The sequence below is a fragment of the Thunnus maccoyii genome, chromosome 22, assembly GCF_910596095.1.
Source record: "Thunnus maccoyii chromosome 22, fThuMac1.1, whole genome shotgun sequence".
NCBI classification, from domain to species: Eukaryota; Metazoa; Chordata; class Actinopteri; order Scombriformes; family Scombridae; genus Thunnus; species Thunnus maccoyii.
In genome coordinates, this window is record NC_056554.1 from 20,477,391 (window position 1) to 20,491,156 (window position 13,766).

General features: G+C 38.6%; 1 protein-coding gene across 3 annotated transcripts; it reads right to left on the reverse strand.

Annotated features, from left to right (window-relative positions):
• Positions 1-3,207: 3,207 nt before the first annotated feature.
• Positions 3,208-12,471, reverse strand: mus81 (MUS81 structure-specific endonuclease subunit). Of its 3 annotated transcripts, none has more exons than XM_042400960.1 (17): positions 12,371-12,471; positions 12,022-12,172; positions 10,763-10,892; positions 10,066-10,151; positions 9,351-9,479; positions 9,094-9,174; positions 8,887-8,975; positions 7,841-8,026; positions 7,592-7,762; positions 7,319-7,446; positions 6,810-6,922; positions 6,335-6,454; positions 5,972-6,067; positions 4,830-4,958; positions 4,529-4,632; positions 3,681-3,764; positions 3,208-3,535 (listed from the first exon to the last, which is right to left on the reverse strand). In XM_042400960.1, exons 2-17 carry the CDS (start codon positions 12,160-12,162, stop codon positions 3,469-3,471), a joined length of 1,854 nt encoding a protein of 617 aa, XP_042256894.1. In that variant the 5' UTR covers positions 12,163-12,172; positions 12,371-12,471; the 3' UTR covers positions 3,208-3,468. The 3 variants fall into 3 exon arrangements, with proteins under 3 accessions (XP_042256894.1, XP_042256895.1, XP_042256896.1); XM_042400961.1 differs by having other exon boundaries at positions 12,377-12,460; XM_042400962.1 differs by lacking the exon at positions 12,371-12,471 and adding an exon at positions 12,286-12,370.
• Positions 12,472-13,766: the final 1,295 nt, after the last annotated feature.

Consider the following 13,766-nt stretch of genomic DNA (forward strand, 5'->3'; position numbering starts at 1 on the left):
GTTCACTAAAGCAGAGTCAGATCCTGAGGGGTCTGATGTGTGATTATACTGAGGGAAAGCATTCACATTTACTCTGTAGAAAGGGATGTGATTATAAGATGCAATTAGTTGAAATGTGACTCTTCAGTACCATCTAATGGCAGCTTTAGGAAACTGCAACAACTGGAAATATACGTACTCCTCCATATCCCAAAGTCTATTTTGGGATTTTTTAGCAACTATAAAGGATATCCTATGGCACAAACAAACAAAAGACTTGAGGTTGTATATCGTAAAAGTGTTTAGTTTATCTACTAGTGATGAACAGTTGAAGCCTTATGAAGCTTTGAGGCTTTCTATCTGAGACAGTTGAAGCATTAAACTCAGCAAGCGCAGTGACAGCAGAAGTTCACAGCAGCTGTTCAAGTCTAGGGGCCGAAGCACCACAACATCTTGCTGATTCATGTTACAGGAAAAAAAAGACTTCAAGTATTCATCTCTGTATATTTAACTCCTGTATAAACTGACAAACAGCTGGTAAGATTTGGCACAATGACAGTTCAATCAGGGAAGACACAAGTTGACATGAATTTAATGGTTTAATTTGATAGTCTTTGGCATTGACGCGGTCGATTAAATGGATATAAAAGTAATGGAGTCCTATAAATAGCATCCAATTGGAGATCCCCCCCCCCCCCCCCCTCAGGGGAACCATAGATGGGGCCTTGACACTGGTGGTGGTGGGGTGAAGCAGAGAGAGAGACGAGGTGGTTTAAATATCCTTCAGCTAAAATGATCATTGGATGATGGCTACAACTAGATGATTATAAATGCAATGCTGTGTCTGATGTTTGCTGTTTAATTAAAAAAAAAGGCTTTTTTAAGATAAGGTTGGCTACATCATGACTTGTTTATGGTCAAACAAATAAACTGTGGAGTCTGAAGCTCCTTCAAACTTACAAAATGCTAAACCAAGTGCAGAGTGGGTGGTGGACTATGTGGTCCTGATGGTCTGGGAGAATGGAGGTAATATTGATCACAGAACATTTGAACCCCTGCTGAAAAACTTTTGTCCTTTTGTGGAAAGACACAGTAAAGGACCAGTAAAATGTGACTGATTGCATCTTCAAAAGACCAGAAACTTGTCAAGTACTTTGAATACTTTGAGAGTGTTTATTAAAAACATGTTAACTGCTATCTCAGCTTCCTGCTTGATGTACACCACAGTCACAGAATTCAGTCTTGAGGAGTCGAAATTGTTTGAGACTCCAAAAGTTCAGCTCTTCAGTCCAGTTGCTCTCCTTTTGATGATAGAAATTTACTTCAAATTGACTACAGTTCAGTCACCTTACAGGGGTTTCCTTGGGCGTTAGTTGATGGATCATTTTCAGGGGCAGGTTTTTTTTCTTAAAGACTTGTTTCTTTGTCCTGAAGGGAACCTCTAAAGTTGTGGGTAGATACTTCTCATGAATTGTACTTCACAGGCTGTCTGTATTCCTTTTGTTGAATGATCTTGCAAAATGTGGATTCAGCTGCAAAATGTCTTAAAGAACCACATTTACCAAAGTCTTTTTTTGGCCTGCGTAGAAAGTGTAGCACCTTGATCCCAGCTGCAGCAACTGAGGCAATTAAATCAAGTCTTCCACCAACACCTGTGTGCCTAAATTAAGACCCAATCTTCATCCCTTCAATCCTTCCACAAAAGGTGTTTACACAACAGTGCTGGAGGTTTACTACACATTGAGAAAGAAAGAACCAGAATGTGGATGGTTTAAAATACATAGCCTATTTGTTGAATAATCTATCACTCCAGTTTACACCTGGAGGCCTTTTGAGTTGGTCCCAGAAGGTAACATTAAAGTGTTTTGGGAGGTCGTCTAAGCCTGGAGTTTTATTATTTTGCAACTTTTCCATTAAATATATATTAGGAACCTTCCACATTCTCACCCTCTCATTTTTGTCCTTACACAACCTTGTATTTCTTCAACCTTTCCATAAGTTTCCTTTAACGCTGTTCACAATAACCCACTATCGACTAATATTTTCTTTGCAGACAACCGTATGGTATATTTTCATTGGTGGGTGGGCAGTTATACAAATCTCCTAACCAAGGAGATAAGAAAGTCCAAACACTGGCAAATTGTCATGTCCATAATAAATAAGTCAGTTTCATTTTCTGCACAAGCTTCCATTGGGCATCCTTGGGCAACCCCTTCTCTCAAAGAAAAGTCTTGAGGGCAAACATTGATCTGACATGCCAGATCTTTGTAGCTGTTTATCAAACTTTTTGCTATTTACAGATGCCAATTTGCATTGTTTCTCTGTCAGTTTGCCAGCTGGAGGCACAGCTCCGTCTTAACAGTGGTTCTTGTGATGTTATCAGGTGGAATTTGCAGAGGACCCTCTTTTAGGTTTTTTGTGATCATGCCATAGGTTTAGGCATAGGCATAGGGTGAAGCATCTTCTCCTCTGCCAGGTAAGTATGAGTGGGAAGTGTGAGGGACAGGGTGGGGACTCCTAGACAGAGCACTCTGGCTGACGGTGCCTACAACACCTACAATCCCAGAATCCTGTGCCTTTGGCCTCAGTTCACCATCATCTGTTCCTGAAATGTTGCTGCAGTTTTTGCACTCACTGCTCTGCCACAAAATTGCTTTTACAAGACAAAATGTCTGCCATGAAAACAGTCTATTACTCTGAACACACCCATCTCATTAACATTAAAGATTTGGAAAATTGGAGCTGTGATAAGGGATAGGAAATGTCCCTTATTACCAAAGATAGCATAAATGTAGTTCAAGGAGTTCTGTTCATTCCCTATTTTCTCCATACAGTCTATGGTCTTCTCTCTCTCCCTATATAATAAAAAGGTATACGATTCAAGATTTATTCTAAAATAAAATTTGTGTTTGTCTTTTCAAATACTAGCCTTGTTGAAGTGTTCTTCAGCAACTTTGAAATATCAAAAAACACGCTGAAGGACATCAGCCACCACACTTACTTACTATTATGGTTACTTTTCATATTATATTAGTGAAAGGAACACTTTAGAAACAGTGTAACCAACATAATTTAGTAGGGAACAATTAATAGCAGGGTTCACTACACAGTCAAATAATGAATCATTTTGACAAATTTTGATTCTAAATACTTGTCACTAGGTCATATAAGTGATGTACAATCTACTGTTGCTGTTGGTCCACTAACACTTGCATTAAAACAACCAAATATGATACAAAATAATAAACTTTATTAATGCATTTGTGACTTCATACACGTTTTCATGGTTTTCAGTAGAAATATTTTACAGTAATCAAAATATAACAGCATCTTTATATTTACATAAACATGTAAAGAAACATACTCAAAGTAATTTTATTCAAGTAACGGAGGAATTGGAAATGAATTACTAAATGTATTCACATTATGAGGTTGCATCCATCTGTGAGACTGAGAGGTATAAATAGTGTGCATGGTGACTGTTTCCATCTATGATAAAGCTCCCTGAGTGCAGTAAAGCTGATAAACTGTTCTGCTCAGAGCAGGACCCAGATTCCTGAAAAACAAAGACAGAAAAATAAAGTATAACTAACTGCAGTTATTCCTGGTACCGTCGCTGAGTAGCTAATGCTAAGACTTGAGTGAGATATTTGGTCTTTTCTACATGAATCGCTGGGAAACATACAAATCAAATTACAAACCTCTTGAGCTTCCCGTATCGGATGGAGGAGAGAAGTTTCTCTTTCTCAGCTTCACTTGCACACCGTTCGTAGGCCGTCAGAAGGCTGAGATTGAGACAGAAGCAGAAAGATATAAACTTTATATTCTGTCTTTTACAGTTGCTTGGGGCCATGTTTTTATGGGTATTATTTGTTATTTTATACGTGTTATCTGTTGAAACTTTGTGAAACGGGTACAGTGTCTTAAAGACATAATTTGACATTTATACTGTAGTCGCATAATCTTTGTGAACAAGTAATGTCTCAATTTGGTAACACTTTACTTTAAATCCCCCATATTTAGCATTTATAAGCAGTATATAAACATTTAACAAATGTTTAGAACACTATAATGTAGTTATAAGAACATTTTAAGGGTTTATTAATGTACAGTATTTGTCTAATTATCACTTCTCCTATGAAGACATATTTTATACTCACCAGCCTCCATGTATGGATGCCCACAGGAGGAGTTATAGTTCAAATTCATTAATAAACATATATTACAGGCTGTTATAAGCCATTTCTTGAATGTTTATATACTACTTATAAATGCTAAATAGGGGGACTTAAAATAAAGTGTTACCCTTTTTTTCTTGTTGAATTTTTTTACAGTGGTACTCAGTTTTTTGTGCAGCCATGACACCCGTCTCTGATCATGCAGTTCTTTTTCTGTGTAAATTATATAAACCTTTGCTGCTACGGCACAAGATCATTTCCTGTTGCACCAGAGCAAAGACATGCAAGACCTACCAGAGTAAAAGATAAACAGGAAATTATAGAAAGAGGGTGGTGATGGGTAAAAATACATGCTGTAATGTGTGCGTTACCTGTGCGGAGTGCTGTAGTGCTCCAGTATAGCAGCTGCTTTGTCTCCGGACAAACCGCTAATCTGCATCAACTGTCTGGCAAACACTTCTCTAACTGTCTGACACTAAAACAGGAAACAGAGGTTTACACCTTCACAGACGCACTAAATAGACAGCTTAAGGTCCCACAATGTTTTTTTTCATTAGGTCTTTCTCTTTTAAATTTCTGACCTTTTCATTCATTTTTTTATGTTTGAATTCAAAATGCTGATTAAAACAGAAATATGGAAATTGTTCTTAGTGAGGGCTTGAACACACACACCTTGTTTTTAATCGCTCCGTGGTTGAACTCAGCAAAAGAAATGAGAGAGCAGGAAGGCATCCCTTTCTCCTCCTCATCACTCCCTCCATCACCCTCCAGCTCTCTGGAGCGACAGATCAGCGTACGGTTCTGAAATAAAGATTTTAAAAAAAGGACAAAACAAAGCGTAAAGCACAGAAAGATAGATGAGAAGAAGAGAGAAGCCTTTCTTAATATCATCTAGTTAACTTGATAATCCTGCTTTCTGAAACACTTTTGGGGGGTTTATTTCTAGACCCATGTAAAGGTTTTCATTAAAAACAGGAGAAACAACAAGTAAACCAAGGAAAGAAAAGAAAAGGATAAAGCAACATGGCGTTGTTTTATCAAGGTGGGTCATGACAAGCTATATTTTCATGTCTTTCCAACTGTAGCATTTTTTTTTACAAAAAAGCTTTGAAATCTCATTAAAACTTAAACATAAATTATGTGTTTTCATCATCAGTGTTTGTGTGTTTGTCCAACTGGAGACAAAAGCTGCATCCCCAAGATTAGGTTAAGGTAAGTCTATGAAATGTCCCCAAAAGTGACCTGGGACAACGTGTGTGTATGTGTGTGTGTGTGTTCCAGGTATTCCTCATGTTGTGGGGACTCGCCTCCCTTATGGGGACAAAAAGCAAGTCCCCTTAACGTAAATCATTAATTTTAGGGTGTAGACTTGGTTTAAAATTTAGGGTTATATTAAGGTTTTGTTTAGGCAAGTACTGGTCATGGTTTGGATAAGTACGGTGGTCCTGAATTGCAAATCACAACGACAAATGACAAAACACAACCACAAAAGCAGTTATATATATATATATATATATATACATATATATATATATATATAAATATGACAGTGCCTCCTTCTTGTTAAAAAAGATGAACAGTGCGTCCGTCCAATCAGCGATGATCCTTGTCAATGGGAGAATGGGAAAGCGTCCAATCAGCAACAAGCTTTGTCGATAGCACGTACCTACTTTTTCTGGTAGAAGTTAATGTTGTTGTGTTTTCTGCTTTTGCGGTCAATGTATGTAATGTCAATGTAATGTCCTCTGAAGTGATATAAACACGACTGTGTGTGTGTGTGTGTGTGTGTGTGTGTGTGTGTGTGTGTGGTTCACCTGGTACAGTTTAGTGAGGTATCGCGTCATGATAGTGAGGTAAGCCGCAGACTCTCTCACATCCTGGACTCTCTTCACAAAGAAGCCGTCAACCACCTACCACACACACACACACACACACACACACACTTTATATATAAGTGCAAACACAAAGCCACATCTGCACTCATCGCCAGTTACTCGTGACAGCTGTGGTTTGCTTATTCGTACCATGTTTGAACTAACGCCAACACAAACAGTACGATGATTCTAGTATATCTGTGTTTCGTCACTACTGTCTAATAATATTGACCAATATATCATTCAGGCTCCTGCGTAGTCAAAAGTAAACATTCAAGTGTAGGAGTGTGTGTGTACTCGCACCTGCGTGTTGACTATGGCCTGCTGTAGTGTAGTTTCAGGTAAACTCAGGTGGGATGCAGCCGTCCCACACTCCTCTACCAGATAGACGGGCCTACGAAGACCGCACCTCTTGAGCCGAAACTGACGGAGGGAAAACGGGACGAGAAGAAGAACATAATAATGTAAAACTTGTGTTATTAATCAAAAGATACAGGGAGTGAGAGAGAAAAGGGTTAGATTATTGTTGAAACTACTGATTTATTTACAGAACATGTAACAATTTTGATTAGTTATCAATTATTCAAGTTATTAAGGTACAAATACCGAACACTTTCTTGCATTTTCCAATTTCATATAAACTAATACATTTTGTAATTGGCTGTTAAAAACAACAAACAAGCAATTTTAAGACTTTATGTCGGACATGTTTTATGATTTATAGAGTAAAGTTAAACAAATAATTGGCACAAGAAAAAAAATGCAAAATCCCACCGACCTTCTGTTCCCTGAAGCGTCCGTCAATGATGCTTCCACACAGGTCGTCCATCCTCTTCCTCTCGATGATGTAATCGAGGACGAGCTCCCGGCCTTCGGGCGCTCGCAGCTGACCTGGGAAGAGCAAGATTATAATTCATACTCACTTCATGTGGATAGTTGGGCAACATGCAGAGGTAAGATTAGGTGAGAATCATGATTTTTTTATTAAATCTCACACATAAAAAGCTGGAATTAAAAAGGTGAGAGCTAGACAACATGACTTAAATAAGTGGGGAAAACAGGCATGACATTAGGTTTGATGACATCATTCATGACAGGAAGCAACAGTATTTATGGTTCATAACTTTTTTTATGTCATGTCTTCTTTTAGAAGCTGAGAAAGTGTCGAACATGTCGTTTCGGAGATAAATCTGAAGGCAAATGTGTTAATGTAAATGTCAGTTAATAGGTGAAGCTGCCTCATTTCTCTCTCTGGGTTTCGTCGTCTTGTGTGAATACTTGTGTTACCTGGAACCGGCGCGACTTTTTCCCGAGCCACCCACAGGAAGTCTCCGACGTTTAGCTTCCTGACATCGAAGTTCACTCCGTTTCTCTGAAGCTCTTTGACCAGCTCCTGCTTACGATGGTGGCTGCCGCTGCACAAACAAACCAACAGGTCATGAAAGTTACACAAACAAATAAAGACAAACAAATTGACCAAATCTGGATGAAGAGACATAAATACAACCACAAATCACAGGTTAATATATGATGACTGCATAGTAATTTAAGTCGTCTTACCCAGTTGTCTCAATGAAGTCAACACAGAGTATAATCTCATAGGTTCCAGGTAGGAGACAAGCTCCGTTCGGCTTCCTGCTCACTGCCTGTGAATTCTGGGATTTTCCTGAAAAACCCATCTCATCCGCCTCCTTCCTGGGCTGGACGACACCAGCCGGCGTCTCTGCAGGACTGTGACGAGAAGATGATTTGTTTTGGTCCAGGAGGAAGAAGAGCATGAAATACATCAGTCGTTTAGTGTACACTCACTCTATTCTGTCCTCTTCGTTGTCATCATCACTACCGGTGAGGTCCACGACTCCAGGACCGCTGTCCTCTTCCTCCTCGTCTTCACTCCTACACTCCTCTCTGTCCCCCTCTGGACCGTCTTTAGTCCCTTTTTCTACAGACTCCAGTCGTTCAGCCAAAGCCAGACCCTCATCTGTCAGAGAATACCTGAGAGAAAGACAACAGAAGAAGAGAGAAGACGACCTTCAGCGTTGAAGAGTGACCTCAGCGCACCTGGTGACCTGGAAAAACTATCGTCTACTTAGGTAAGAAGCTCATTGGCTTGTCATATTTGGCCATAATCATCATCAAAAAGGAGATGAAGGAGTGTTGAGGAGGACGTAGAGGTTAAAATTATAACCCTTAAGATTTCAAGTGACCCCTGTGGTTCCTGGTGTTTCATCTGTTTTTAATGAACAGCAGCAACAGTAGGATGTTGGGTTCGCATCAGCAGTAACTTTATACTGCTCTGATACAACATTAGTAAACTGAAAGTAAACAGTGAGGCTGATATCACCGAGATAAAATTACAAACACACAGGACTGGACTCCAGCGGCAGCCTCGCCACAAACAGTGAAAACTACCGGACAGAGAAGCAACTGTTGAACAACAGTAGCAAAACTGGGTTTGATTTAATAAAAATCTTCAGGATTACAACTTTAATTATAAAATTGTGCTAAACTTGTCTTGTTTTCAGCCCTTGTGTACCTAAAAGCAGTTCAGGTAACCTGAATATAAATAACAGGTAGTTCAGGCTTTACTTTATGCTGTCAGCCTTGTATTAATAGTATTTATGCTGCCTTCTTTTCCGGGTTACTCATAGAAAACTGGTTGAAATAATGGTCCTTATCTAGCTTAATTTATTGTTTTATTGATTATTATGATGTATCACTGGGAGGCACACCTACCCACGTCATTTATGTGCGTCATAAATAAAAGATCATGTTGGTTCACTGACCGGGTCACAAACAAGCAGGTAATAAATCAAAAACTAGACAAAAATTAATAAGAAGTGCTTCCTGTGTACCTCGCAGGATTGTGGGTCTTTATCAACAGGTTCTTCTGGATCAGAGTGCTGACTGAAGACCAGGCGGTGTACTTACTGCCGAGATCCGGCTACGAGCAGGAAAGATACGATTAACAAACTCAATAAAACAGTTAAATTACCTGCTGTACTAGAAGATACAGGGCAGGGATTAGACTGAGACGTGACGGCTGATGATATTTCACTTACTACACTGAAAGACTTATCACAGAGACGCTGGGCTTCGGTTTGTAGCTCCATCTTAAACATATAACCTTTACTTCCTGGGATCTAGAGAGAGATATGAGTACAATGCAGTTTTGATTACTGAAGCCACAATTTAATTCACAGCAATATTATTTAAATGATTTATTTAAGCCTGCTTCATCCTTAAAAAACACACTCTCCTTGGATTATTTGAAGGCTAATCTGTAACTGTTGACAATAATGACAACGTGTGATGGTACCTGTGATTGTCTGTAAAGGGTCAGCAGGACCGCATAACCCCCAGACCTCTTCTGGGGTACGTACTCCCTCTTCTTCTTCTTCTTCCCTCCTCCTCCTTTTTCCTTCCCTTGATCCCCTGCAGCATTTTTCTAAAAAGGAAAGATGGATTAGGAAAACAAATTAAATGTTCGAGGCCACGCTATGTAATCCACAAAACGTACAAATGTTTCACTTTCCCCTTATTACTGAATGAAATAACAAAGAATGATTCAACATATAATATGTCCTGTTCATAAAAGCTTTAATATTTACCATATTTACTCTTTGATTAGTAGCTATTTGTGGGGGAAAATCCTGATTCCTTTACCATTACCATCAGCCGTAAGAGTAAATAAATGAAAAGCTAAGCTAACCCTGGTACAGTGCGTCAAATGGCAATATTTATTACCCTTTCAAATAACCCCCCCCCCCCCACCCCAAAAAAACAGAAGAATATAAAAAAGGTGCAGTTGTTTTGCATTTTTCATCAGATATCCCACGATTACAAGAACAAACAGTAACATAATCACGTTATGGGTACAGATTTAGAGCATATATGGCCTGATCATCTATAATAAATGCGTCTAGTGTTGCTTTCAACGGGTGAAAACTGATGCTGAACCATTAATCTACTCGGGGACTGCCATTAACCCCTTACATCAGGTATAAATCCAGCTTTAATCTCTAATAATTTACCTTCCTGGAGGGAGCCAGGCTGTTGTTGTCTGGTCTGCCAGGAGGGGGCGCTCCTTCGGGGAGCGTGTGGATAGGAGCGTTTGGACCTGGAGGAGAGGTAATGAGAGAAAAGACAAGTGAGCTGTTGTAATGTGATGACTTTAACAGACTTTAAAGCTATTTTGCTTTTTAAATTGACCAAATAGAAAGAATTTATGAGTTTAAATGTGACTGATACCTTGTTGATCTGTTTAATGTTATTGTTGTTCTTGTGTGACTGTCAGTTAAATGGCTAAAAAGAAAAAGTTGAGTCCGTCTCTCTGCTCTCTACTAGCGTTTTATTATATTTCTATTATAAATCTTTTTTTCTGTCCATCCATCCATTTCTTTAGTTCATAGTGTCATTCACAGTGTCATTTTTGCAGTTTGGTGTCCATATTTCTGTATTTTCCTTCTACATTTCTTTCAGTCTGATATCTTTACTTTCCCATTTTGTATTTTACATAATTAATCTCTTCCATCCATACAGCCATCAATCTAGTTTATCTGTACGTTATCTAGTATTGTACAGAATCACTTTACCTTTTAATCCGTTTATTTATTATTTATATTATTATAAAGTGTTTTGCAGCAAAATACCTAAAATGTAAATAAATAATCCTTCAATCTATTAATCCAGACATCCCTTCATCCATCCGTCCGTCCGTCTTTTCCTCACCTCTCTCTCTATAGTATCGTTGCAGTTTTTCATCCAGTATTTTACAGATCCCGTCTCCAAAGTTCTGGAGGATCTTTGCTTCTTTGGCGTTTTGAAGCGGTAGTGGATACTTATTCAAAGAGCTGATCGCCTGATAAAAAGATAAAAAACACACAAATTATTTATGTTTCCACTGATTTCATTCTGATCACATTTTTCCCTGTTTTGAAATACTTTTTCCTTTAAACTTCAGTTTCTTGGCGGAACGTTGTTAAACAAATATGACAACTAACTGAACCATGACTGCCTATAAATGAACACTGCTCTAACAACAAAACCAACAATAAGTTAAAGATGTGAAGAATATATAGCAGGAATATATAACTGCAGTCAAGAATTAAACTTGAGAGGGGTTAAACTTGCAAGAAGGGAAGATTGATTTGATCTCTTTGTTGCTTTACAACAAAGTCGATGTGATGCTTTCATGAAAGTAAAAGGAAGGGTTCACGTTTTTTCATGTCTTAAAACAACAGTCAGGAGCCCAAATGAACACAACCCCCTGTGAAATGACTCATTCCACTATCAGAATTTGATAGTCGGTCTGATAACATTTGGACAGTCGAGCAGAGCCACATGACTGAATCGTTTTATCCCCATTCAAGTTAGCGGAGGGCTGAGCGGGAAGTTAGCTGTGTCAGCCAATGGAAGTCTCTAGTGAGTATGTTTTCATCTGGGTAATTTCTTTACAGCAGGAAGTGATTTTTTTTTGGATTCATGTGCCACTGAGAAACTTTCATGTATGGCGGGCTCTGAGGAGGAGGACCTGCTCCCTCTGTAGATATAAAGGGCTGATTTTACAGAGACAAAAACACAATGATTCTTGGTTTCGGGTGATTATACACTAATGAAAACATACTTAGGAGTATTATACTAAATTTCAGCCAATATTTCAATAATTTAATCTTAATCTTACACACTGGTCCTTTAAATTGCTTTTGAAAACTCACTTTTATCGTAAGTCTTTATTATAAACTTTGTCTATTATTTGCTTGATTTTATATGGTCATTTATTTTACTGATATATATGTGGGGATGTGTGTGTATCTGGCATTGTATCTTATCATTTGTTCCTTTTATCTCTGCCTTGTAAAGCACTTTGTTATTGCTTGTTTTTATAGGATCTTTATAAAATAAACTGTATATTTATTATTGCTTATAAAGTCAGTTATATACACACACACACGGAAGCTAAAGTCTGATCAGTAGATAATCCTCTTCACCTTCTGGTAGGTGTACTGGATCTTCAGTCCTTTCTCTTTCGCCTCGTCCCGGAGCTCGGTGAGCCACTGGAGGAACAGCGGGTTCGGGCAGGAGGGCAGGACTCGTTTCCGACCCAGCCGGACCGGCTCCGAGGCGGGCATCCCTTTGTGTCTGACGGGAGAGAAATGACACAGCAGCAGACCGACAGCTGCTTTAGCCGGTAACTTTAACCAGCTAACGTTAGCAGAGCAGTTAGCTTGTATGTGTGTTCACCAACAACTCACCGGGTTATAAAGTAGCAAGCGACACTTTTATAAAGTCTTATCAGAGAAAACAGTGAGGTGTTTTGTGTCTGGAAATGCTGCTCACCTTTACCTTGTGGACGTGCAGCTGCAGCTACTGGCGCCTTGTTTTTAAAGACGCAGCACACTTCCTTGTTGACGCGGCTTCTTCTTCTTCTGTGGTTTTATTGGCGGCTCGCAAACTAACTTTAAAGGTGCATATCGCCACCTGATGTAGTGGAGTGTGTAGATACATAGCATTAGATAATCTGATTGTTCTATAGAAAAACAAACAAAACAAAATAAAAACTAAGCAAAAAAATAAATAAACCACAAAAATTGAAATTATTTAAAAAATAACACCTTATTTCCTAATCCTGTCTGTATTATATAACCTAGGACTATCAACACCCCCTTCTGATTTCCCTGAAGTCCTGTACTGAGCTCAGAAGTGATTTTAAAGGACCAGTATGTAGGATTTTGTGGCATTCAGCAATGAGGTTGTAGAGTGCAACCAACTGAATATGGTGGCTGCAAAACTTGTGAAAAATGTGAAACACCCTCTCTTATAGGGATGTGCAGAGAGCCCAGTATTTGTATCTGTATTTGTTGAGGCAGCAAAATTATTTGTATTCGAATAAAGGTGGAAATAGTCATTAAAAAAGTTTTTGTTCTTATTATATTTCTAATTTTAGGATATTAAAGTGTTAAAATAAGTATTCATCAATAAACTATTTTGTGTAGGAGGTCCCCACGCTAGGTCTCACACTCCTCCAGGTCACGGACAACTGCGCTGACTACTCAGCTAAAGCTTCCATAACACAGACGGCACAGCGGAGCAGAGGAGAGTATTTCAACCAAATAAATATTCATTATAAGAAACACTATTTGTGCGTTTCCGAATACAATATTTGGATTTGGCTCCACTCCTACACTGTAGAGCCAATGTTTGGTTTGTTTGTTCTGGGCTACTATAGAAACATGGCAGTGCAACATGGTGGGCTCCGTGGAAGAGGACCCGCTCTCTATGTAGATATAAAGGGCTCAGTCTAAGGTAACAAAAACCCAATGATTCTCATTTTCAGGCGATTATACACTAATTAAAGCATACTTATAAATATTATATTATATTTCTGTCGAGTCCGTTCCACTAAATACAACTAAATTCTACACACTGCACCTTTAAACTCCATTCCTGCCCTGTCTCATGTCTTGTTGACACCAGTCACATGATCGCAGAAGAAGGCGGGGTAAAGGGGAAAAAAAACATGAATAGTGAGACCTGGCGGCGATATTACTCATAAAAAAGTAAATACTGTCAAGTGAGGTCAGATTTATTTATAGAGCACATTTAAAAACCACAGCAGCTGACAAAAATGCTTTACAGAGAAATGTAAAATATAGTTAAATAGTTAAAAAAAAAAAAACCCAAAATAAATAGATAAGTCACTGTAATAGACAAAGTTAACAATTTTATCATACAA

What these genes read in the sequence shown, in the direction of transcription:
- mus81 (XM_042400960.1), bottom strand. Translation starts at nt 12,162, where the DNA reads ATGCCCGCCTCGGAGCCGGTCCGGCTGGGTCGGAAACGAGTCCTGCCC. An exon ending in AGGCCATAGTCAACACGCAG is followed by an intron (nt 6,068 to 6,334) that starts GTGCGAGTACAC and finishes TGTGTGTGGTAG; the next exon opens with GTGGTTGACGGCTTCTTTGT. An exon ending in CGATACGGGAAGCTCAAGAG is followed by an intron (nt 3,536 to 3,680) that starts GTTTGTAATTTG and finishes TTTGTTTTTCAG; the next exon opens with GAATCTGGGTCCTGCTCTGA.